Source organism: Scyliorhinus canicula, chromosome 7 (genome assembly GCF_902713615.1).
Source record: "Scyliorhinus canicula chromosome 7, sScyCan1.1, whole genome shotgun sequence".
Classification (NCBI taxonomy): domain Eukaryota; kingdom Metazoa; phylum Chordata; class Chondrichthyes; order Carcharhiniformes; family Scyliorhinidae; genus Scyliorhinus; species Scyliorhinus canicula.
In genome coordinates this window covers 46,422,832-46,447,445 of record NC_052152.1, presented here as the reverse complement: position 1 = coordinate 46,447,445, position 24,614 = coordinate 46,422,832, and the positions used below count along the sequence as shown (strand labels likewise).

At 45.0% G+C, this 24,614-nt stretch overlaps 1 protein-coding gene across 6 annotated transcripts in view; it reads left to right on the top strand.

Annotated features, from left to right (window-relative positions):
* Positions 1 to 24,402, top strand: part of stxbp5l (syntaxin binding protein 5-like) — a 721,261-nt gene extending 696,859 nt beyond the window's left edge. For all 6 annotated transcript variants that reach the window (XM_038801940.1, XM_038801939.1, XM_038801935.1 and 3 more), the window contains 4 exons: positions 1,633 to 1,798; positions 2,946 to 3,057; positions 10,593 to 10,813; positions 22,058 to 24,402. In XM_038801940.1, the coding sequence (XP_038657868.1) occupies positions 1,633 to 1,798; positions 2,946 to 3,057; positions 10,593 to 10,813; positions 22,058 to 22,099 (541 nt within the window). In that variant the 3' untranslated portion in view covers positions 22,100 to 24,402. The remainder of the gene's footprint in view (positions 1 to 1,632; positions 1,799 to 2,945; positions 3,058 to 10,592; positions 10,814 to 22,057) is intronic.
* Positions 24,403 to 24,614: the final 212 nt, after the last annotated feature.

The following is a 24,614-nucleotide window of genomic DNA, read 5'->3' as shown; positions in this document are numbered from 1 at the left end:
TAGGGATCTATGATTTGCGACTCTTGATATACTGAAGCAGTCCATGTCCAAATGCAACACGACTTGTACACTATTCAGGCTTGGGCTGGCAAGTAACATTTACGCCAAACAAGTGCCGGGCAATGACAATCGAAATCAAGGGAGAATCTAATCTTTTTCCCCTTTGACATTCAATAACATTGCCCCCAATATCAAAATCCTGGCGATCACCATTGGCCAGAAACCAAACTGGTCCACGTGGAACACCTTCTCAACAGTAATTAGGGATGACCAAAAAATACTGGCCTAGCCAGCAACACCAACATCCCATAAACAAATAAATTAAACATTGAAGCTCCAACCATGATTCACAAGGTCATTTATGATTCACATCTTTATGGTACCATCTATATAATGTCATTATGAATGGCGAATTATAATCTTAATTACAACTTCTTATTAAATCTGAAGCTAAGCTAAAAAGAATTGTATCGGGTGGAAATTGCTTTGCCTCTGATTTAATACACCATTCATTGAACCGCTTGTGTCTAAATGCCATGCATATCTAATTCTTCACTAAAACTTTCATTACCATCAGTAGTTTCTATGTTCAAAAAAATATTTTTTTGCCACTATTTCTTTCTGAGTGCTTTAACTTTCTTATTGTACGCTATCAGTTTTCATGGTTATTTTCTCCATTTATTAATGGGAGTTGATTTAATAAGAAAATAAATGTAATTGGTGAATGGCCATTATAAAGTTTCATGAAATATATTATGAATGAGGCACATGTGAGACTATGTTTAGCATGCCTAGTAAATTATATTCTGTTCATAAAAAACAAATAAATGAACTAATTGTCGCTGATAGAACAGAATTTAAGTATTGCTGAAAAGAGACAAGTCTTTCACTCATTAAGATAGACGCATGACTGCCAAATTTGAAAAGGAACAACAATTTACACTGAATAAGAAAAGGGGTGCTAATTAATAATAATAATAAAAATAATAATCACTTATTGTCACGAGTAGGCTTCAATTAAGTTACTGTGAAAAGCCCCTAGTCGCCACATTCCGGTGCCTGTTCGGGTAGGCCGGTACTGGAATTGAACCTGCGCTGCTGGCCTTGTTCTGCATTACAAGCCAGCTGTTTAGCCCACTGTGCTAAACCAGCCCCTTGGCAAGTTGGCTCCGATTGGTTGAGATGTAACCACACCAATTGCACTAGGGAACAATTGTTTATTCAAGAAAGGTGCAATGTTTTGACACATTCCTTTTGCCTGCAGCAAGCAGGTCCCTGCTACATTGCGACCTATCCTCTGCAGGTAGAAGGAATATGACCTTTTTTTGAACAAACATAAACATAGCAGACAATAGTGCCCTGGTGCATTTGCCATAGCAATGTCTTGACCAATCTGACCCAATTTGCCAACCAATTGGCACTCCTTTTCTTATCAGTGTCAATTGTTATTTTCTTTGAAATTTAGCATTCATGCATCTGCCTGATGAGTTCAAGATAAAAAGCTGCGACAGCATGTCTCTTTTTTCAGCAAAAATGTCTTTATTGCTTATTACCCCTTACAAATGAAGATGTTCTTTGTGTTTTAAACTGAAACAAATATTCTCAGCGTTGTTTACATTCTTCAAAACATAGCTTGCCAAGTCTTCGCCCATTGTTGGATGTAAACTACTTGCCTTTAACTGATATGAGAATAGCACGGACATTCTGTTTTACAAATGGTGGGCAAGCTCTGTATCTAAGCTCCCCAACAGAAATCCAGCGAATTACTTACAGCCAAGAAATGTGTGAAAACCTTCAGGTAGGGCTGCTGTTTCATTTGGGGGTTCTCGCCAGAAATGTTGAACTTAAATTAATCTTTCATGAGTGTCCCATAAGTTATGAAGTGAGCAAGTAAGAATAATTTAGACAAAATAAGGACAAATTGAAAGCTCAGCACCACTTGGTGGAATATTTTCATTATTTTGAATGAACCGTTATTCTGAATTCTGAATATTTCCAGAAAATGGATAGTGTTGTCTGTGTTGTTTACCATTCTAAGAATTGTTATTTTAACTGAAATCAAATTCAGCAGTGTGATGATGCTTGACAATTCATAGTCTGCATCAATAAAATACTTTTCACCTGAATAGAGCTTTTTGATCATAGCTTTAGCTATCAACTAACCTACCTTGAAGAACTGAAATAATACCAAATGTTACGTTTGCATATAGTGTCATAAGATTATGCATAAACTAACATTAAAATTAACGAAACATTTCTCATATGACACCTTTTTGCCTGCCCTCTGTAAAGAATTTTAAAAGTTTTCAGTAGAGAATTAAAGATCCAATTGCTGTTTCTGACATTGTCCCAGTTATGAATTGCAGTGATTTCAGTGAACTACACCAGCTAAAATGACACTCCATGCTCCCAGTTGATACCTACTGTGCATTGCAGCACTTCCAGTATGCAGAGTTTTAGCAGCTTTCAAAATATTATTAATTAGGAATAGTAACTACTCATTTTTGCTTATGATTATGACTATGATGTATTTTGTTCTGTGTAATAAGTAAAGCTCCATATATTTAAATATAGTTGTGTATAGATGTCATTGCAATTGGCTTGTCTAAGGCTACAATTTTATTGTTTTAAATGTTGTCAACCATTTGGCTACTGGCCGAATTAAGCAGGAGAAAGAGTTCATTATACCATAAGCAGATGTTGAAGCACACTGGTAATTCCAGTAATGTACATTGCTTCTTCTTGCCCTGCAACCAGAACCCACAATAGCAATTATTGTCAACTTGGTTCTTATTGCTCTTTCCATGATTAGAATTAATTGTGTTAGTTTTATTATGATTCAATTGTTGCAACGCTGCTAAAATATTTGCCACTATTTGATACTGATTTTCTCAGCTGCCTTTTTTTCTTGAAGTTATTTACTCCCTATACATTTACCTTTTCAGGAAATGCTTGGAGATTTGTTTATTCCTATTGAAACCCCAGAAGCTCAAAACAGAGGCTTCTTAAAGGGGCTGTTTGGAGGAAGCGGACAAACATTTGATAGAGAAGAGTTATGTAAGTTAATGGGAAGATCACTATAAGTTATCTTTCACAATTATCATTCTTTGGATATTCCTTCACACAGTTTTAGTCAGGCACACAGATTCCTCAACATTAAAATATTTGATGTGATAAGCGCAATTATGAAAGATATTTTGATATGTTCAAATTCATGTTTTATAATAGAATGATGGAACAGTCATTTCCCTCACCATTTTTTGCCCATCGATCTTCCTCCCTTCTTCTGAAGTGTACCAAAGAAAGGGAAAAATTATCTTATTTTAAAAGTGAGTTATGTGGTTTTTAAAAGAGAATGCTATGCCCCAATATCCATTTCATACTGTGGAACACAAAACTTTAGCATGTACATACAGCAAGCAATTAGGAAAGCAAATGGCATGTTGGCCTTCATTGCAAATAAATTTAAGTACCAGAATAAGTCTTGCTGAAATTCCACAAGGCTTTTGTGACACCGTGCCTGGAATACTGTGTGCAATATTGGTCTCCATATTTAATCAAGGATATACTTGCATTGGACACAGTACAGCTAAGGTTCGCTAGATTTGTTCCTGGGATAAGTAGGTCGTCCTATGATGAAAGGCTGACTAAATAGGACTTATATCCTTTGGAGTCAGAGAAATAAGAGGTGATTTCATTGAAATATTAAAGATTAACAAGGGGCCTGACATGGTAGATACTGGTTTATTGCTTCCTCTGGCTGAGGAATTTAGAACAAGGGACACAGATCAGAATAAGGGCCAATCATTTAGGACTGAAATGAGGAGAAATTGCTTCATTCAATTGGTTGTGAATCTTTGGAATTCTCTAACCCAGAAGGTTGTGGATATGCCATCATTGAATAAATTTACGGTTTTGGCCTCTTGGGAAAAACAAAGGGAAACGGGGAGCAGGCATAAAAATGGAGTTGAAGCCCGAGATAAGTCATGATCATGTTGACAGGCAGAGCTAATGCACTATATGTTGCAATTGTATAAGGTGTTAGTGCGGCCACACCTGGAGTATTGTGTTCAGTTTTGGTCTCCTTACTTGAGAAAGGACGTACTGGCGCTGGAGGGTGTGCAGAGGAGATTCACTAGGTTAATCCCAGAGCTGAAGGGGTTGGATTATGAGGAGAGGTTGAGTAGACTGGGACTGTACTCGTTGGAATTTAGAAGGATGAGGGGGGATCTTATAGAAACATTTAAAATTATCAAGGGAATAGATAGGATAGATGCGGGCAGGTTGTTTCCACTGGCGGGTGACAGCAGAACTAGGGGACATAGCCTCAAAATAAGGGGAAGTAGATTTAGGACTGAGTTTAGGAGGAACTTCTTCACCCAAAGGGTTGTGAATCTATGGAATTCCTTGCCCAGTGAAGCAGTTGAGGCTCCTTCATTACATGTTTTAAGGTAAAGATAGATAGTTTTTTGAAGAATAAAGGGATTAAGGGTCATGGTGTTCAGGCCGGAAAGTGGAGCTGAGTCCACAAAAGATCAGCCATGATCTAATTGAATGGCGGAGCAGGCTCGAGGGGCCAGATGGCCTACTCCTGCTCCTAGTTCTTATGTTCTTATATGGTCTTGTGTTCCCTTTTTTTGTGTTCTTATTTCAATCTAACAGGTTGCAGATTAAATGTAATCATCACTGGCAAGGCCAGCATTTGTTTAATTGCCCTCAGAAGTCAGTGATATTATGTTCCTATTAGGGACAACTGATATTTAAAGAGAAATCTGTACACCCAATAATTGACTGAAAGAAATATGGCACAAGATTTCACATTTTAAAACAAAAAAAACAGCTTTATGGTTTTTAAGACACATTAAACAAAGCAACATTATTAACTTAATACTATATTGTATAATTAAGTAATTATACTTATATACTTGGGAAGCACGGTAGCACAAGTGGCTAGCACTGTGGCTTCACAGCGCCAGGGTCGCCGGTTCGATTCCTCGCTGGGTCACTGTGTGCGGAGTCTGCACGTTCTCCCCATGTCTGCGTGGGTTTCCTCCGAGTGTTCCCATTTCCTCCCACAGTCCAAAGACGTGCAGGTTAGGTGGATTGGCCATGCTAAATTGCCCTTAGTGTCCAAAAAGGTTAGCAGGGGTTATTGGGTTACGGGGATAGGGTGGAAGTGAGAGCTTAAGTGGGTCGGTACAGACTCGATGGGCCTCCTTCTGCACTGTATGTTCTATGAACTCAGTTCTACTTTTTACTCCCACTACTCCCCAAGAATTCCTAGAAACTTTTACACACATTTTGATGGTTCATTCACCTCTTTAGGGACCAACCCACAGGGTACGCCACAGCCCTCTGAATTCACTTTAATTCTACCTCATATTCAGCAATTCTCTGAAAAATGAAATTTCATGGGATCCTTCCATTAATATTTGGTTAACTGATCCTCCAAATTCTCTTCAAAACCTAAAATAAACAAAATACTGCAGACGCTGAAATCTGAAACAATAACAGAGGACACTGGTAAAACTCAGCGGGCCTGCCAGCATCTATCGGGAGCGAAACAACGTTAACGTTTTGAGTCCATAGAGTCTTCCTTAGACATCTTCAGATGAAAAGTCCATGACTTGAAATGTTAACTCTGTTTCTATTTTGATAGATGCTGGCAGATCTGTTGGCTTTTTTCAAGTGCTCTTTGTTCTTCTCTCTTCAAAACCTCAAGACTGTGAACTGTAGTCTATATCAAACTAAAATTATTGGGGATATCCTCAAACAGAAATGTAAATTAATTATTTCACCGTCAACATGAATCCTGTATTCTGAATTCTATATTTCTAATGGATGTAATTGCATCTCTCCAGATGCCCTGGGTCTATGAAGAAACCCCCATGTTTACAAAGCTACTTTCCCTTTTTATTGCAATAACAATAGATACTGGTTCTACTGAGGTCCAGATATGGGTCATCTATCAAGTCCTCTGTTGTTGAAGTATACCCCAATTAAACAAATACTATGAACTGTAATTACCCCAGATATATATGAATTGCACTTATTTTAGAGTTACTTATCAGTTTCTTAATCAGATGTTTCCATTTGAACACTTAACATCCAACCCAAGAGTAATATCCCTTATATATTAAAAGTTATATTCTAAAACATAACAATTACAAACCAAATTTTTACATGAAATGCCACCTTGAATTGCTGCAGTTCATGTGCTGTATGTACACCCACAGCACTGTTAGGGAGGTATTTGTAAGTTTTTAACCCATAAGCAATGAAGGATACAATTCCAAGTCAGGATGGTCTGATTTGGAGGAGAACTTGCATGTGGTGGTGATCCCATATACCTACTGCCCTTGTCCTTCTAGGTGATGGAGGTCATGGGTTTGGATGGTGTTGTCAACTGAAATTGGGTTAGTTATTGCAGTGAATCTTATAGACAGTATCAACTGCTGGCACTTTACACTGGTTGTAGAGAGAGTGAATGTTTAAGGTGGATGGGATGCCATTTAAGTGGGCTGCTTTGCTGCTTTGTCCTGGAGTTGAGCTTTAGAATTGTTGGAACAACACCCAATTAGGTAAATAGAGAGTACTCCTATATTTCTATGTACCTTGTAGATGGTGGACATATTTTGGGGAGTCAGATGAGTCAGCTTCAAATTCGCAAGCCTCTGTCCTCCTCTTGTAACCAATGTATTTATATGGCTGATCCAGTTGAGATTCTAGCCAATGGAACTGCTTGCAATGCCCATCCCCCCACCACCATGATGTTGATGGTGAGGGACTCGGGGATGGCAATGTTGTAGAACATCAATAATAATAATCTTTATTATTGTCACAAGCAGGCTTATATTAATACTGCAGTGAAGTTACTGTGAAAATCCCCTAGTCGCCACACTCCAGTGCCTGTTCGGGTACACTGAGGGAGAATTCAGAATGTCCAATGCACCTACCAAGCACATCTTTCGGGACTTGTGGGAGGAAACCGGAGCACCCAGAAGAGACCCACGCAGACACTGGGAGAACGTGCAGACTCCACAAAGGCAGTGACCCAAGCTGGGAATCGAACCCAGGTCCCTGCTGCTGTCCCAAGCAACAGTGCTTGCCACCATGCCGCCCATGGGAAACGGTTAGGTTTTCTCATTGGGGATGGTCATTCCCTGGCATTTGTGTGGCTTGAATATTACTTGACACTTATTAGCCTAAGCCTGAATGTTATCCAGGTCTTTCTGCATGATGCAGACTGTACCTCACAGTATCTGAGGAGTCATGAATGGTACTAACCATTGCGTAATCATCACACATCTCCACTTCTGGCCTTATGATGAAGGGAAGGTCATTGATAAATCAACTGAAGATGGTTGTGTCTCAGACACTATCCTGAGGAACTTCTACAGTGCTGCCCTGGAACTGGGATGTTTTGCTCCAAGAACATCAACCACATCAGTTGTGCTAGCTATGACTCAAACCATTGGATTTGATTTGATTGATGATTTTTTTTGTCACATGTACCGAAGTACAATGAAAAGTATTTTTCTGTGGCCGAGGGAACGTACACAGTACGTACATAGTAGACAAAAGCGTAATCAACGGAGAACATTGACAAATGGTACATCGACAAACAGTGATTGGTGACAGTGTGGAACAAGTGGCCAAACAAAGCAAATACATGAGCAAGAGCAGCATAGGGCGTCGTGTATTTTGTTCTTACAGGAAACAGATCAGTCTGAGGGGAGAGTTGTTGAGGAGTCTTGTAGCTGTGGGGAAGAAGCTGTTCCTATGTCTGGATGTTGCGGTTCTTCAGACTTCTGTACCTTCTGCCTGATGGAAGGGTGTGGAAGAAGGCAATGACTGGGTGGGAGGTTGTCTCTGAGGCAGCGGGAGGTGTATACAGAATCAATGTGGGGGTGGCAAACTTGTGTGAAGCGTTGGGCTGAGTTCACCACACTCTCCAGTTTCTTGCAATCTTGGACCGAGCAGTTGTCATACCAAGCTGTGATGCAGCCGGATAGGATGCTCTCTATGGCACATCTGTAGAGGTTTGTGATAGTCAATGCAGACAAGCAAAATTTCTTTCCCCCCCCCCCCCGATTACTACTACTTAAATTTTGCTGGGGCTCTTTGATGCCACAGATGTTGCCATGATACCAAGGGAAATGATTTAATCTTACCTCTGGATTCAGCCCTTTTGTCCAAGTATGGACCAAGGCAGTAATGGGTTCTGAAGCTGAGATACCCTGATGGAACCCAAACTTAGCATTGGTGGAGCAGGTAATTGCTGAATAGGTGCCACTTAATAACACTGTTGCCGATACCTTCCATCACTTTACTGATGAATAAGAGTAGCGATGGGGGGGCCTTCCGTTAGGTGGCCATGGAGTGAGTGGTCGCGCATTTGGGGGTTTGTTTGAGGGCGAAAGATGTGTGAGTGCCCACGGAAGGTAGTAGTCCTTTGGTGAGTATGGTGCATGAATCAGAGGACAAGAAGTGCCACAAGAAAGAGAGAGCAGCTGGGGCAGAGCAGTTTTCATGGTGCGCCACAGGTAAAGATGGCGGAGAGCAAGAGAGCAGGGCTGCCCACCCAGTGGTCGACGGAGCAACTGGTAGAGTTTTTAAATAATAAATTCCAGCAGCAGAGGACCTGGATAAGGTGGTAGAGCCGCTTACAGCGGCGATTGAGAAAGTGGGACATAGTCCGGATGCCCAAGGGTATTGAGGGAGCAGATGCTGCAAGAATGTGGCAAGGATGTTGGAGCTTTTGATTGGGGAAGGGGCCTTTTATCAGCCCCTTGAGTTGGATCGGGCACACAGGGCACTGAGGAGGAGGCCATAAGTGGGAGGGCAGTGGTGGTGCGGTTGCACCATTTCTGGGACAAGGAAAATATTTTGCAGTGGGTAAGTCAGACCAGTAGGTGCACCTGGGAAGGGAATGAGCTGCGGTCTACCAGGACTTGGGTGCGGAGGTGGCGGAGAGAAGAGCTAGGTTCAACGGGTAAAGGCTGTTCTCTTCAAAAAGGGAATGAATTTTGGGGTTGTGTACCCTGCCCTGCTTGTGGATGACTCATCAGAAGCAGGAGTTTTATTTTGACTCTCCAGAGGAAGCGATGGAGTTGATGAGAGACCATGGACTAGGAAGTTTATGAGGACACTGAACTTTGGAGAAGAGCTTTGTGTTTCTGGTCAAATGTCTGGGATGGGTATTTTGGGGTGGGTTCTAACAGGTAAGCGGCAATGGTGAGTGTGCTTTTGTTGTTTTTTGTTTGTTGATGGTTGGGGGAGTGGTTTGGAGGGGTTGGGGAGATTAAAAGCCTTGGGCGGTGGCCACCATGCTGCCCCTGACTCCCTCCTCCATTATTCCCCCACCCTCACCTGTGAAATAATCACCTTGTTGCCAACCAGGGCTTGCCTCAAGTCATTTTGGGTTTCTGGCTGGCCCTGCAAACTGAACTCTGGTTAGCGGAAGAGGGAAGTGGAGGGAGAGAGAGTTGATGGGAGGGAGGACAAGGAAGCGATGGGTATGGGGGAGACGGGGAGGGGAAGGGAACTGCTGCAATTTAGAGGTATTGGGAAAGTTTTGCCGGGGAAGGGAGGGGAGGGCGCATGATTGGGAGAAAATTGATCACGACAGTGGGTGGTGGTAGGGGGGTAAATTTCACCAATGGAGGGGGCAGTGATGCTGGGAAGAAAATTAAAGCTGCTGCAATCTTTGGCTGGGGGTGGGGGTGTGGGGCGGATGGTGAGGGGCTGCTGACATGGTAATGCTGCACTATAGGTTATTAAGAAAACATAAAACTAATATATTTAAACTTACAACAAGCCGACCTTTTCTAAAGTTAGCTCAGTTTTAGGATGTTTGAAGCTGTGGAAATTCAGAAATATAGGAAATAAACTCTGATCATTTTTGGTGTCCGAATGCTTCAGTGATATTGCTAATCGCAAATGTTTGTGTGCTGTAGTTTGGGGAATTGATGACATTGATGTCAGTTACATTACTTATAATGTTAAATAATTGCTTTCGAGTGCAATTAATGTCACATGAGTGCAAATAAATACTGTCAAACACAAATTATGTCAGAACTTGCATGCAAGGCAGATTGTTTTTTCTGACGATTGGCAGTTTCATGTTCACTATTAGTGAGTCTAGCTTTTTATTCCAGATTTCTGAACTAATTGAATACAAATTCTACCAGTTGCCAGAGCATTAGTCCAACCTCTGGATTGCTAGTCCAGTCACATTACCACTACACTACCATCCCTATAACTGAACTACTGCTTTAATATTTCTTGCTGATGATACTCCATTGTCACAATAGGCACCAAAACAGACAGATATGTGATTTTCCCGACTGTTTCAAGCATTAAGATATGAAACCATATGAAATATTAATTTAACTTTTTAAACCCTTATGAGTGTGCTAAAGACCTGCTGGTACCACCCTATTAAAGCAATTGAAAAAATCTGAAGAGGAACTGAAAGTTTTACCACTCTGGTAAAAAAAAGAAAATGTGAATAATTATTTATTTTCTGAAATATTAAAAATACTGTAGTTAATTAGAATTATGATTTTCTTAATTTTTTTCCTTTTAAGTTGGTGAGGCTTCAGCAGGCAAGGCATCTCGGACTCTTGCCCAGCACATCCCTGGACCAGGTGGACTTGAAGGTGTTAAGGGTGCTGCATCTGGAGTTGTGGGCGATCTTGCTCGTGCTCGGATAGCTTTGGATGAACGTGGGCAAAGACTGGGCGAACTGGAAGACCGAACTGCAGCCATGATGTCGAGTGCAGAGACATTCTCTAAACATGCGCATGAGGTAAAAGCCGTCTGCTTGTTTAAATAATTTTCATCTTTGTAGTATATGAGTGTAAAGTAAAAAACAATCTACTTGTGCATTGTGTTACGATCCCCATAGAGAGTAATAGCTTTTAAGACGATATTAGAATTTCAAGGACTGGCTGGAAAGGATCACATGACCAGATTTCAAGTTCTAAGACTTGTACTGTAGCAAACTAAAGGAAAATTAATCAAAACTTGTTTTAAAGCAACTTATTCTCTAAACTACAGAAAATTTCCCCATGTAACTTTTAAGAAAACTAATAATCCCATGCCATGGTTAGATTTTGATCATAAACTTTGTATATGTAACAACTATTGGAAAGCTAGGACACAAGTTTATGCTCTAATCTTTCGCGCATTAAGTGAATCCAGCTGATTCACTGGAGGGAGTTTTTTACTTGCTGACACGGGGGAATAGGGAGTCTGCTTGCACATTGCAAAGCTCCACAACAATTTCTCTGCTGGGAAAGCAGCCAGATTTTCAGGCTGACTTTGCATTAGATGTGGGGTAATCTGGAATAAGTCGCAGACCAGGAAGGTCTGATCACCAATCCAGTGGGAAGAGTATCTGAACTCCAACCCCGGATGACCCCTGATCTTTGGGAGGGGCCTGATCCCAGAGGGCAGGAAGTGAGATCCCTAGACCCAGCTGGAGTGCACACCTACTTCCAAGGAAGTCCAGTCCAAGCGGTGAATTTAGATGGGAGAGTTCTGATCATGGGAAAATTTGCAGGGCCTAGAGCAAGCGCTGCTCCTTCTCCTGACCAACAAGGAATACGGTGAAGGCACTTGCCTTCTTTCTGGACCTGTCGTCTCACTGTAGATGTTTGGGAAACACAGTCAGCCACAGTTAAACCTGAAAAGCATGTTAAATCTGAGGCTTCTTGCCTTGTTAACGTATTTAAATGACAATCCACCTCCAGTCAGTGGGTTGGCTTTCTGCCCCTTGACTCGTCTCTGTAAAACCTGGAAGTCAACAGGTTGGAGCAAGCTCCCAATGTGCTTGAAAGATTTGCTCATCTAAGCCCCAGTCACACCCAATCCCACTGGTTAAAATTCCCTCCATTATGCCAGGAGAATAAATGGGAAGTCAGGTTCTTCCTCCCCAGGGAGAGAATATTATTCCGTGCTGTTATCATAACTTCCTACGTGTTGGTTTCAGAATTTCATTGGCAGAAGATTGGTTGCAAGTAACGAGAGGATGGCATGTGGCATGAGGAGTCTCAAAATAAAACAGAACAGGGGAGAAAATATCCTGACAAAAAAGGATTATTCACCCTTCATAAAATTGTAACCCTTAAAAAAAACAAATTTGTGAATGAAATGCTGAAAGAACTATTTTAAGTAGTTACAATCAGTTCATAGATTTATAACATACACTACAAATTAACTTGCCTTTTTAGCATTCTCACTATGACACATCATACTCCAGCTTGAAGCTGTAAACCAATCAACGATAGCCCAGCAGATACCGTGATTAGATGTTAGCTTTTTCATCTATAATGAAACAAAGTGGCAGCAGTCTTTACTGCCAACTTAAAATCATGCAGTCAAGGCAAATAAATTAGAGTGACACGGACTAGGATTCATAGAAAGAGAGAAGCGGAGAAGGAGCAGCTTTCACTATTCACCTTGCAACAGGCTTGTCAGATTTCTAGTAATCTGGCATCCATTTAAATTCAGCACAGTCGTGAGCAAGGAAATCAGCAAATAGGCAGTTTAACCAATCAGATTGAAGAATCGTCACTAAGACACACAGGCAGAAAGCCAGTGATGCGACCATCAATTCACTTGAGACAAGAGTAGAAGTAAACCGTGGCTTTAATCAATTTAGAACAGTGCCTGCCTGCGACTGATCCAATACTGAGAACTGCCTACAGGTCGACTGCTCTTTATGCCTCCCTTCAAGGGGAGGAGCCATGGGCGGAGCCCATACATGCCCCAACATGTTCCCCTATGGATCATGCAATACAATGGCCCATAGGGGAAGCCGACAAGGGCAACAGCATAGCACAGATACAAATACAAGGTCAACAGCACCGATACAAATACAATGGTGGATTATTGGCATAATATATTCACCCCATGTTAAAAAAATGAAGTTTGGCGGGGGTGACGGGTTCATAAGTTCAGCCGGTCCAGCGCACGGATTGTGCGCTGTGATCGCCGAAGCTCTGGCGTTGTTGCTGGCCCGGGTGTTGAACTCGTCCGTGCTGGCATCGGTAGTGAGGGCGCCGGTGCGGGTACAGACGTGGACTCTGGGAGCATCTCTTCTGGAGCTTCATTCCTGTGGATCCGTGAAGGGGGGATGGCAGGCGAGAGGGAGCGCGAGCGCCATATAGGGCCGGGGGGGGCTGGTCATGGTAGGTTGGGTGGGATATGGTGGAGGGGCGGTGGTGGTGATGGTGGAACCGGCGGGCGCCAGGTCCCGGAGGGAGACCGTATCCTGTCGGCCATCGGGGTGTTCGATATAAGCGTACTGGGGGTTGGAGTGTAGGAGCTTGACCCTCTCTACCAGAGGATCGGACTGATGGCTCCTGAAGTGCTTTCTGAGTAGGACTGGCCCCGGTGTCTTCAGCCAGGATGGAAGCGAGGCTCCTGAGGTGGATCTTCTAGGGAAAACAAATAGGCGGTCATCAGGGGTCTCGTTTGTGGCCATGCAAAGTAGGGACCTAATAGAGTGGAGCGCATCGGGGAGGACCTTCTGCCAGTGGGAAAATGGGAGATTCCTGGACCGCAGGGTCAGTAGGACGGTCTTCCAGACCGTCGCGTTCTCCCTCTCCACCTGCTCGTTTCCCCTGGGGTTATAACTGGTAGTCCTGCTCGAGGCGATGCCCTTACTGAGCAGGCACTGACACAGTTCGTCGCTCATAAATGACAAGCCCCGGTCACTGTGGACATAATTGGGGAAACCAAACAGGGTGAAGAAAGACACTATGTAGGGCTTGAATGACGGTGGACGTGGTCATGTCGGGGCAAGGGATTTCAAAGGGGAAGCGTGAGAACTCATCAATAATATTGAGGAAATATGTATTGCGGTTATTGGAGGGGAGGGGCCCTTTGAAATCGATACTGAGGCGCTCACAAGTCCGGATTGCCTTTACCAGGTGGGCCTTATCTGGTCGATAGTGCGGTTCACACTCCGCACAGATCTGGTAGTCCCTGGTCATGGCTCTGACCTCCTCGGTGGAGTAGGACAGGTTGCGGGCCTTGATATAGTGGAAATGCCGGGTGACCCCCGGGTGGCAGAGGTCATCGTGGATAGCCCGTAATCGGTCATCTTGCACGCTGGTGCATGTGCACCGGGACAGGGCATCTGGAGGCTCGTTGAGCTTCCCAGGACGATATACTATATCGTAATTATAGGTGGAGAGTTCGATCCTCCACCTCAAGATCTTATCTTTCTTGATTTTGCCCCGCTACGTATTGTCGAACATGAAGGCTACCGATCATTGGTCGGTGACGAGGGTAAACCTCCTACCAGCGAGGTAGTGCCTCCAGTGCCGTACGGCTTCCACGATGGCTTGGGCTTCCTTCTCGACTGAGGAGTGCCGAATTTCGGAGGTGGTGAGGGTGCGCGATAAAAACGCTACCAGTCTGCCTGCTTGATTGAGGGTAGCGGCGAGAGAGACCTCTGATGCGTCGCTCTCCACCTGGAAGGGGACGGACTCGTCCACCGCGCGCATCGCAGCTTTGGCGATGTCCGCCTTGATGCAGCTGAAGGCCTGGCGGGCCTCAGTTGCCAGTGGGAAGATGGTGGCCTTGATTAGTGGGCGGGCTTTGTCCGCATAGTTGGGGACCCACTGGGCATAATATGAAAAGAACCCGAGGCACCTCTTCAGGGCCTTGGGGCAGTGGGGGAGGGGAGGTTACAGGAGGGGGCACATACGGTCAGCGTCGGGTCCTAGAACCCCATTTTCCACGACGTAGCCGAGGATGGCTAGTCTGGTTGTGCGGAAAACGCATTTCTCCTTGTTGTACGTGAGGTTTAGGGTTTGGGCGGTTTGGAGAAATCTATGGAGGTTGGCGTTGTGGTCCTGCTGATCATGGCCGCAGATGGTGACATTATCTAAGTACGGAAAATGTGGCCCGCAGCCCGTACTTGTCCGCCATTCGGTCCATTGTTCTTTGGAACACCGAAACCCCGTTCGTTACGCCAAAGGGGACCCGGAGGAAGTGGAAAAGGCGGCCGTTTGCCTCAAAAGCCGCGTCGTGGCGGTCCTCCGGGCGGATTGGGAGTTGGTGGTATGCAGACTTCAGATCCACCATGGAGAACACCCAGTAGTGTGTGATCTGGTTTCCCATGTCTGCAATCTGGGGAAGGGGGTACGCATCACGGTGCGTGTACCGGTTTATGGTTTGGCTGTAATCTACAACCATCCGGTTCTTTTCCCCGGTCTTGACGACCACCACCTGAGCTCTCCAGGGGCTATTGCTGGCCTCGATGACTCCCTCCCGCAAGAGTCGCTGGACCTCGGACCTGTATGCTATACCGCCTGCTTCTGGTGGCGACTGGTTTGCAGTCAGCGGTGAGGTTTGCGAAGAGTGGGGGAGGGTTGACTTTTAGGGTCGCGAGGCTGCATATGGTGAGTGGGGGTAGGGACCCCCCAAACTTCAGGGTTAGGCTCCTGAGGTTGCATTGGAAATCTAGTCCCAATGGGAGAGGAGCGCAGAGGTCTGGGAGCACATATAATTTAAAATTGGCGTACTCAGCGCCCTGTCTTGCTAGGGTTGCGGTAGTGCACCCTCGGATTTGCACCGAGTGCGACCCAGAGGCGAGGGAGATGGTTTGGTGCGCCGGGAACATTGTGAGTGGGCAGTGTCTTACCATGTCCGGGTGAATGAACCTCTCTGTGCACCCGGTGTCGAAAAGGCAAGGCGTCTCATGCCCGTTTACCCGGACGGTCATCATAGAGCTCCGGAGGTGCTTGGGTCACGACTTGTCCAGGGTGACCACGCTGAGTTGCGGGTAGCCGGTGTGGTCGTAGGTGCTCCGCGATGGCTGCCCTTGTTGATCGTACGCGTCGAGCGGCGTAGCAGATGGCGGGCCCCCATTGGTCGAGCGTGGCAGGCATTGAGGAAGATGGCGTCCAAGATGGCAGCCCCATTGAGGATGGGGGAGGATGGCCAAGGTGGCGGCCCCCGAGTCGCACGTGCTGTGAGGGCTGGAAGATGGCTTCCCCCACGGATGGCATGAGGCTGATGATGCGTCTGCAGGGGGCGGAGTTGGCAGACACGCTGCCACACTGCGGGGTCTGTGGGCCTGTGAGTCTGAGGATTGGGCCTGTGAGTTAGAGTTCTTGGACCTGGCCAGGCAACTTTTGGCGAAATGTCCTTTTCTCCCGCAGCTGCCGGGAGTGTCGGGACTGGCCGTAGAAATAGCAGGATAGTCCCCCATGATGGGCAGGAGGCCACGTGGCACAGGCCTGGGGTAGTCTTTGGTCGGGGGTCCACAAGGGGGTCGCGTGGTCAGCCGGGAACGCGTTAAGGCTCTGGAAAGCTACTTCCAGAGAGGAGGCTAACTTTACCGTTTGATCCAGGTCCAGGGCCCCCTCTTCGAGTAAGCGCTGTCCGGGGCAGCACGGTGGCCTAGTGGTTAGCACAACCGCCTCACGGCACTGAGGTCCCAGGTTCGATCCCGCCTCTGGGTCACTGTCCGTGTGGAGTTTGCACATTCTCCCCGTGTTTGCATGGGTTTCGCCCCCACAACCCAAAAATGTGCAGAGTAGGTGGATTGGCCACGCTAAATTGCCCCTTAATTGGAAAAAATAATTGGCTAATCTAAATTTTTTTTTTTTAAAAAGAGTAAGCGCTGTCTCACGTAGTTGGACCGGACTCCCACCACGTAGACGTCTCGGACGGCGAGTTCCATATGTTGAGTGGCCATAAGTGCCTGGTAGTTGCAGCTGCGTGCGAGAACTTTGAAGTCACGTAGGTAGTCTTCTAGCGATTACCTAGGACGCTGGCGGTGAGGATGTGTCGCGCGTAGACCTTGTTCACGGGCCGTACATAGAGGAGCTCGAGCATCGCGAGGGCGTCTGCGTAGGAGGAGGCCTCGTCGAGTTGAACAGAGATTCGATGGCTCACCCGTGCGTGGAGGAGGCTCAGCTTATGTTCGTCGGTGATGGAAAGCGTGGAGAAGGCTGCGAGATAGGCCTTGAAGCAGCGGAGCCAGTGCGAAAAAATGTCTTTCGCCTCCGCGGGCTGCGGATCAAGTTCCAGTCGGTTAGGTTTCAGGGCCGATTCCATAGTTGCGTTTAAGTTGATTAAATTGATGCGACCATCAATTCACTTGAGACAAGAGTAGAAGTAAACCATGGCTTTAATCAACAGTGCCTGCCTGCGACTGATCCAATACTGAGAACTGCCTTCAGGTCGACTGCTCTTTATACCTCCCTTCAAGGGGAGGAGCCATGGGCGGAGCCCATACATGCCCCAACATGTTCCCCTATGGATAATGCCGTACAATGGCCCATAAGGGAATCCCACAAGGGCAACAGCATAGCATATACACAAATACAAGGGCAACAGCATAGATACAAATACAATGGCCAAGATATTGGCATAATACATTCACCACAACCAGGAAGTAAAAACTTCATGGGCGGTATTCTCCAGAGCCGGGCCGCCTGGAAGGTGCGGAATCCTCCGCACCTTCAGAGGCTAGGCCGGTGGGCTTGGCGCCGCATCAGCCGGCGTCAAAGTGCTTGGCGCCGCACTAACCGGCACCGAAGGGCTTCTGCCGGCCGGCGCGAGTTGGCACATTCGCGGGAGAGCCAGCGTGAGCTGGCGTCATCCCAGCGCATGCGTAGAGGGGTTCATCTCCGCACCGGCCATGGCGGATGTCCATAGCAGCTGGTGCGGAGGGTAAGAGTGCCCCCACGGCATTGAAGGGCCCTGATCGAAGCCGGGCCGCCGTTGGGGCTGCCCCCGGGTAGAGATGAGAAATAGTATGGGAAAGAAGTCACTCGTGAAAATAGGGCAGGATTCTCCATTTGGAAGACTATGGGCTGGATTCTCCGATTTTGGGGCACTGTCCGGAGGATCCGTGGCGTTTTATGTGGGAAAAATCGACGAGGCTCCAGCACTGATTCTCTGACCGGTGAGGGGCTAGCAGCCACGCCACGTAAAACACACAGCCGTCCCGATATAAACGGCTGGAGAATTGCCGGGTCCGTGGCTATGCATGCATACAGCGGCATACCTCCATACAACATGCCGGTGGCCGTGCGCGGACCCAACCTGCCAGATAATGCCCCCATGGACACTCCCGAGCCACCCCCCCACCAGTCCCCCCAGCCCACGCTGAAGTCCCCTTGGCCAGCAGTACGGCTCTCGCATGACTGTTTGCAGCGCTGGACACAGTCCGCAGCCATTCCTTGTTCCTGACCGCTGAGACCATGAGTCATCCACGTGGTCCGGAACTCATCGGGGAAAAGCCTTCAGGTAGCGTCCTGAGGCTGCCCCAACGGCGTGTGGCGCACTCTTCGATGATGCCATTTTGAAGGAGGTGGAGCATCTGAAAACAGGCGCCGCCCCCGATTCGGTCGTAAAAAGGGATTCTCCTCCCAATCACCGATTATTAAATCAATTATTAAGTCGGCAAGTGGAGAATCCTTCCCTATGTTCTCCCACCGGAGCTGAATTGCACGTTATTTGCACTCACGCTGGAGGCACAAATCAGGAAGCGATTCCCAATCGTTGGCATGCAAATGTTTGCGTGCTGAGGATTGTGACGAATTCCCTAGGGATTCCCGTTATCGCGCCGCCCTTTTGAGCAGGCGATCCCACAGCTGGGATCCTTCCACATGCAACACAATTTATCGCCCCCCCCCCCGCACAGCACAATTCAGCAACTCCAGGATTCTCTACTTCACACTCCCCCCAGTACGGGGGTGACCCGACAGTCCAGATATGCGCAGATTAGGAAGCGATTCCCAATTGTTGGCATGCAAATTGGCATGGATTGGTCATGCTAAATTGACCCTTAGTGTCTAAAGATGTGTAGGTAATGTGGGGTTACAGGAATAGGGCGGGAGAGTAGGCCAAGATAGGGTGCTCTTTCCGAAGGTCACGCAGACTTGATCGGCCAAATGACCTCCTTCTGCACTGTAGGGATTCTAGGATTCTCGGCCAGTTAGCTTGAAGTCTGTTGTGGGAAGGTGTTAGAATCAATCATTAAGGAGGTTCTAACTGGGCACTTAGACAAGTTCAAGGTAATTGGGAAGATTAAGCATGGTTTTATGAAAGAGAAAGTTTAACCAATTTACTAGAGTTCTTTGAAGGAGCAACATGTGTTGAGGATAGAGGGGAGCCTATAGGTGTACAGTACTTGGATTTCCAGAAAGCATTTGATAAGATGCCACATCAAAGGTTATTACTACCTGCAACCCGCTAACAGCAGCACACTTTTGGTATATCCCAGGAAAACAAACATTTAAAGTAAAACAAGAGAACCTTCATAAGCTCCATCCATCTCCAGAGTCACGTAGCCTCCTGGGGTTCACTGTATACTTTAAATTAATTTCGCTACAACACCCAAAACAAAACATCTCTGGCGAATAATTTTCTATACAAGCATTGTAGATGTTATGGGGTAGATTTTCCACTCCTGTTTTTGGGGGGTGGAATCAACAGCAGTGGCAGGAAATCACAATGAGAGTTCCAAAACAGGTTTTCCCCCAACAAGATCTCCCATTGCAATTTTCCCCAGCACAATTCCAGTTCTTTTCTAGGCTGCTAACTTTATTGAACTGACAGTGTCCCAGATTTCAACAAACTCCAGTCTCCTGGCTATATGAGCAATACATAGTTCCCAGGGCTTGTCTGACTCCTAACTGCCTGCTGTGGAACCAGCAACCTTCCATTGCCTTCTCAATTCCCTCAGACTTTGCTAAGCCCTAACTCCCAACCGATGATATAGTGGTTATCCCGACATTGAACGTCGGGAACCTTATTTGAATATATTTAAATATTACTATCTGATCTTTACACCTGATGGGCCACCCACATTAAATTCATGTCGGCATGAATCATGAGAGGTACCCGAGAACATGCATCTGGTGAGCAGAACCCGCCAGAGGCACACAGATGTGTACATCCTCCAGGTCATGCTGGGCAGTGGGTTTGGCAGTATTAGGAGGGTGTTCCATGGGGCTGTTGTGTGAGTGGCTGTCCTGTGAGGGGAGTGGGTGTTCTGTGTCCTTGCGTGAGCTCCGTGGTTGGGAGGATGGGGAGTTCCCTGATGGGGGGGAGGGGGGATGGATTCTGGGGGAGGGGAGGTTCCAAATCGGTGGGGCTAGTGAGGGGGTGGGAGGTACATGTTGGGGTTTCTATTTTTAAAATCTTTTTAAATCCTATGTTGTTCGAGCCCACCCCACCAGCATGGGACTTGCCTTTATCTTTGTTTAACTGTGAGCCTAAACATTCGGTGGAGGAAGCCGCCCTCGGAGCCGGTGGTTTCCTCCAGTCTTTCACACCCGCTACAACGCTCTTCAAAAACTCTGAAAATCCCACCCCGTGTCTCCAGCTCTCCAGCTGAGTAAGCCCACCTACTGTTTTATGGCTCTATATCTTCTATTCTGACTCTATTGAACACGCATGGGTGACCTTCTGAACTGGCACTTTCTTTCAGGTGTTCTGGCAATCCCTACCTCCCAGCATTTTAGTTACCTTAGGTTTTCCAACTGTGATTAAATATATTCATGGTGGTTTCATCATATGACTTGACCCTCAAGCTTCAGCCATTAGACAGTCCTTGTGACGCCTTGACTTCCTGTGTCAATTGGAAAGCAAAAAGAGTCATTACTTACTGAATGATGCTTCATCATCAGTCAAAGAGCCTCCCCCCCTATTTTCTATATTTTTATATGTGGTAAAGACATGTTCAAAGAAAATGACAAAAAAAAACAATCCTTTTTAATGTCCCAATGGTTTTTCTCCAGAGATGCCCACAGCAGTGTCCTGGAAACTTATCTTCAATTCCTGGAAAATCCAGGCCAATCTTGGAGGGTGGGAAAACCTAAGTTACCTTTGCCTTCACAATAATAACGTTCCGAGAACTAAATATTACCTCTAAAATATTAACAGCCAAGGTATTTGCTCCAATATGAATACAATTATACAACATCAAACCATTCAGTGAGACATTTCTCACAGTGTTATCTCCTTCTCTGTGAGGGATAAATGAATGACACAGATGATTCTATGATTTAATTGTACTGACCAAGCTAATTTCTTCAATTTATCTTGGCCTATAAAAAATATAAAAGATCCTACCTTGAATTGTAGTCCTTTCCTTTACACCTGGAGAATTACTATTTCCTAGGCCAAAACAGAGAAAAATTAGATGAACATCCATAAACTCAGTGCTTTGCATTGCTGGAGTACTTTGGGAAATACCTTGAGAGTGCAGCATATCCACAGCAGGTGTACGTAGTTAACATAATACCAATCCGAAGGAAGTGGTATCACAATGCCACTACCTAATTTTCTGAGGTCTCCACTTCTCACAGGCTGAAATGTAAGGTTGTATTAATAGTTGGCTCTATTCCATGAATCCAGTTGGAGTATTTGAGGATCCGGATGCAAAATGTTTGAGGGAGTCTGAACGTAAATGTATTCTCTTCGCAGGGCGAGAATGTGAGATCTCTGCAGTGAAGGCCTTCTAGCTGATATTGGGCTGTAATTCGCTGCTCTCCAGGCACAAGCCAATGAGCGGTTCTGCACCAGAGCTCTATTAGAAAAGTGAAATTGACCAGAAACCAGAAATATAGGTTGATTCAGCTTCAAGTTCGGTGGAATAAACCTTCGGTATCCCCCTCCTGACATAGGTAGAAGAGCAAAGGAAATCCATCCCTCCTGAGCCTTTAATAGCTTGAAATTAATGAACACTTACACATTAGGGGCTGTTTAGCACACTGGGCTAAATCGCTGGCTTTGAAAGCAGACCAAGGCAGGCCAGCAGCACGATTCAATTCCTGTAACAGCCTCCCTGAACAGGCGCCGGAATGTGGCGACTAGGGGCTTTTCACAGTAACTTCATTGAAGCCTACTCGGGACAATAAGCGATTTTCAATTTTCAATTTCAATTATGCTGTCATCTATACATCTCTGTCCTGGAAACCAGTTTTTTATGTGCAATCTGTGTTACTGAGGCTGTTTATGTCATTGGGTTGTTTCTGATAGCTTCTCACTTGGACTTTTTATTTCTCCTTTCCAGTTGATGCTGAAATGCAGAGATAAGAAGTGGTATCAATTCTGAAGACTTCAAGAGCTCTTAACAATGTATTTATTCAATAATGCCATTCAGGGAAATGGACATTGTCTCCTTCCATTGGTCGCTGGAAAGGAAATGGCTTTTCTCCTCCAAAACCCCCATTCCCAAAAGTGATTTGGAAAAATAAATCAAGATCTTCTGATTACACAAACATTTGAGCTAAAGGCTTACCATGAGATCTCAGTCTATCATTTTACTAGGATTTTATCCTCGAAGCTTATGTTTCCAGTTTACTGAACTGCAACAGTGGACATGTTTTGTTTAAGTAAAGCTTTTTCACTCTCAGAATGGGAAAAGGCAACCTGGAAGTAACCCATACAGGTTTAAATGATAATGCTCCTTTAGAAAACTAGACCTACTTTAAAACTTTGCATGAAAATACACCATTCTAATGATGAAAAAAAAGCATGTTATTATGGAAAGAAAGGGGATGGAGTTCATTAGGCAGAATATTAAAACAATCAAAATATTTCTATTTTTAAACCAACATAGCAAAGCCAAAATGGGCATGTGAACTGTACTAGAGGATGGACTAATTAATTGATTGGCTGATTTTAATGGATGACTGGATGTGTTGTTTGGCAAACTGGTAACTATGTCAAATAACCTGGCAATGAATCTTTCCCTTTCATTAAAGCTTCCTTAAGCTACAGATTTTGCTTGGAATTAGCATATTGCCCTGGTATTGACAAAGGAATATGTTGCACGGTTGATGTTGTTGACAATCAAACAGAAAGTCAGACCATCAGATTTGAATTTTGTTTACTCTGTTAGAGTGTAACTGATGCAGTTCTTTCTTTACCAGAACTTGGGCAAGCTGGCGAAAATCAGTCAGCCTAATCAAACTGGCTAATATCTTATTCTGCATAGATTTCTACAGAAAGCAATCATTATCCAGATTACAGAAGATTATATACTTTTAGGAGCTGGACAATGCACTTGTCTGTAGGTGCCCAGACATTTTGTGCCATCTTAATTATGTTTGGTTGGTCTACAGTTTTTCCATTTTGTCCAGTTTGCTTTATTGTTGTAGTACTGTGTCAGCTTATATCTCTTCCACCTGTTCTGAAATGCAGCGCGTAGAAGAAAAGCAAGATGCAAAATCTCAATAAATCAGAATCTCTGAGTATAGCTCATGCATGCTTCAAATGTTCCCCAAATATTCAAAATGAAAACTATTGCTGTCCACTCTAATGGTTGTTACTAATAATGTACTGATCAATAGAACAAAAAGCAGATTACCACAGCTGTTGGAAATCTACGGTAAAAACAGAAAAAGGTTGGAATGTTTCCAGCATTTTCTGTTTTAATTACTTCTGTATAATTGTTGATGCGGTGACATCAGGCTTACATAAGTTTTCTGCAAGAAATCTGACTACTTGCCAATATATGAAACCAATGATACATTAGGAGCTTTTCACTCAGAATCACACAGGTATGAAACCCACCTCTGCTGCTACAATTCCGATTTACAAGGTTCAACAGAGTTCATATTATTGTGTTTCTTCGAGTTTCAACTTGACTATAGAATACTGAAGAGTTTGAAAGTACATTGCTGCCATATTGTTCTGTAATCTGATGCATCCCACACATGGCTTGGCATTTTCCTATCCTTGACTTCATTTACCTTGAAAATCCAGTGCAGATATCAGTCAGTAAATGAAGAGCCTGACTGAAAAGATTATTCATTGAATTATGAATTATCTGTCATGGACATGAGGATTTTTGATTACTTAATAACAAACTATCAATTCCAACTTGATCTGGATCTCCCAGATACACACGTTAGAAAGTTGGGACTTGTACTCTGTTGTGCCCTTTTGCAGGATATTACAATGGCTTGATTATTTTGCAGTACATAAGCAGCATAGTTTACAGCACAAGGGTTAATGTGTTTCAGGTGAAGCCACGTGTGACAGTGTTCTCCTAATTTCTAGTATAGGGGTATCCAGAAATGGCTTCAACTTTCTTACAATTCTTAAAAATTACATGTGAAACAAATTTTAGCCATCTGACCCAGTTCATAGCAAAACAATTCCAAAAAACTCCAGATTCCCCTTATTAATTGGCACTGTTTCAACAGTCTTATTCTTATACTCTGTTAACAATATAGAGCAGGGGTTTCCAGGGGAGCAGATCCCTACCATTTGAAATTCAAACTGTTCTCTGTTCGCCCAATCAGAAGCTGACTTCTCTAAAATCCAGCCTCTGATTGGACTAGCTGTAAAGAAAACATAACTTAAATTGTATAGATCAGGGTGATTGTGGACAGTGGACCAAAAGTGAAAGCAGAGCCTGCAATGGTGGGGGGGGGGTGGGGGGGGGGGGGGGGGGGGGGGGGTTAAAGAGAGCGGGGCCTGCGAGAGATGGGAGAGCGGGGCCTGTGAGGGGTGGGCGTTGGGGCCTATGAGGGTGGGAAAGCCAGGCCAGTGAGCAGTCGGGGCCTATGAGGGGTGGGAGAATGGGGCCTGCAAGGGGTGGGAAAGCCAGGCCTGTGAAG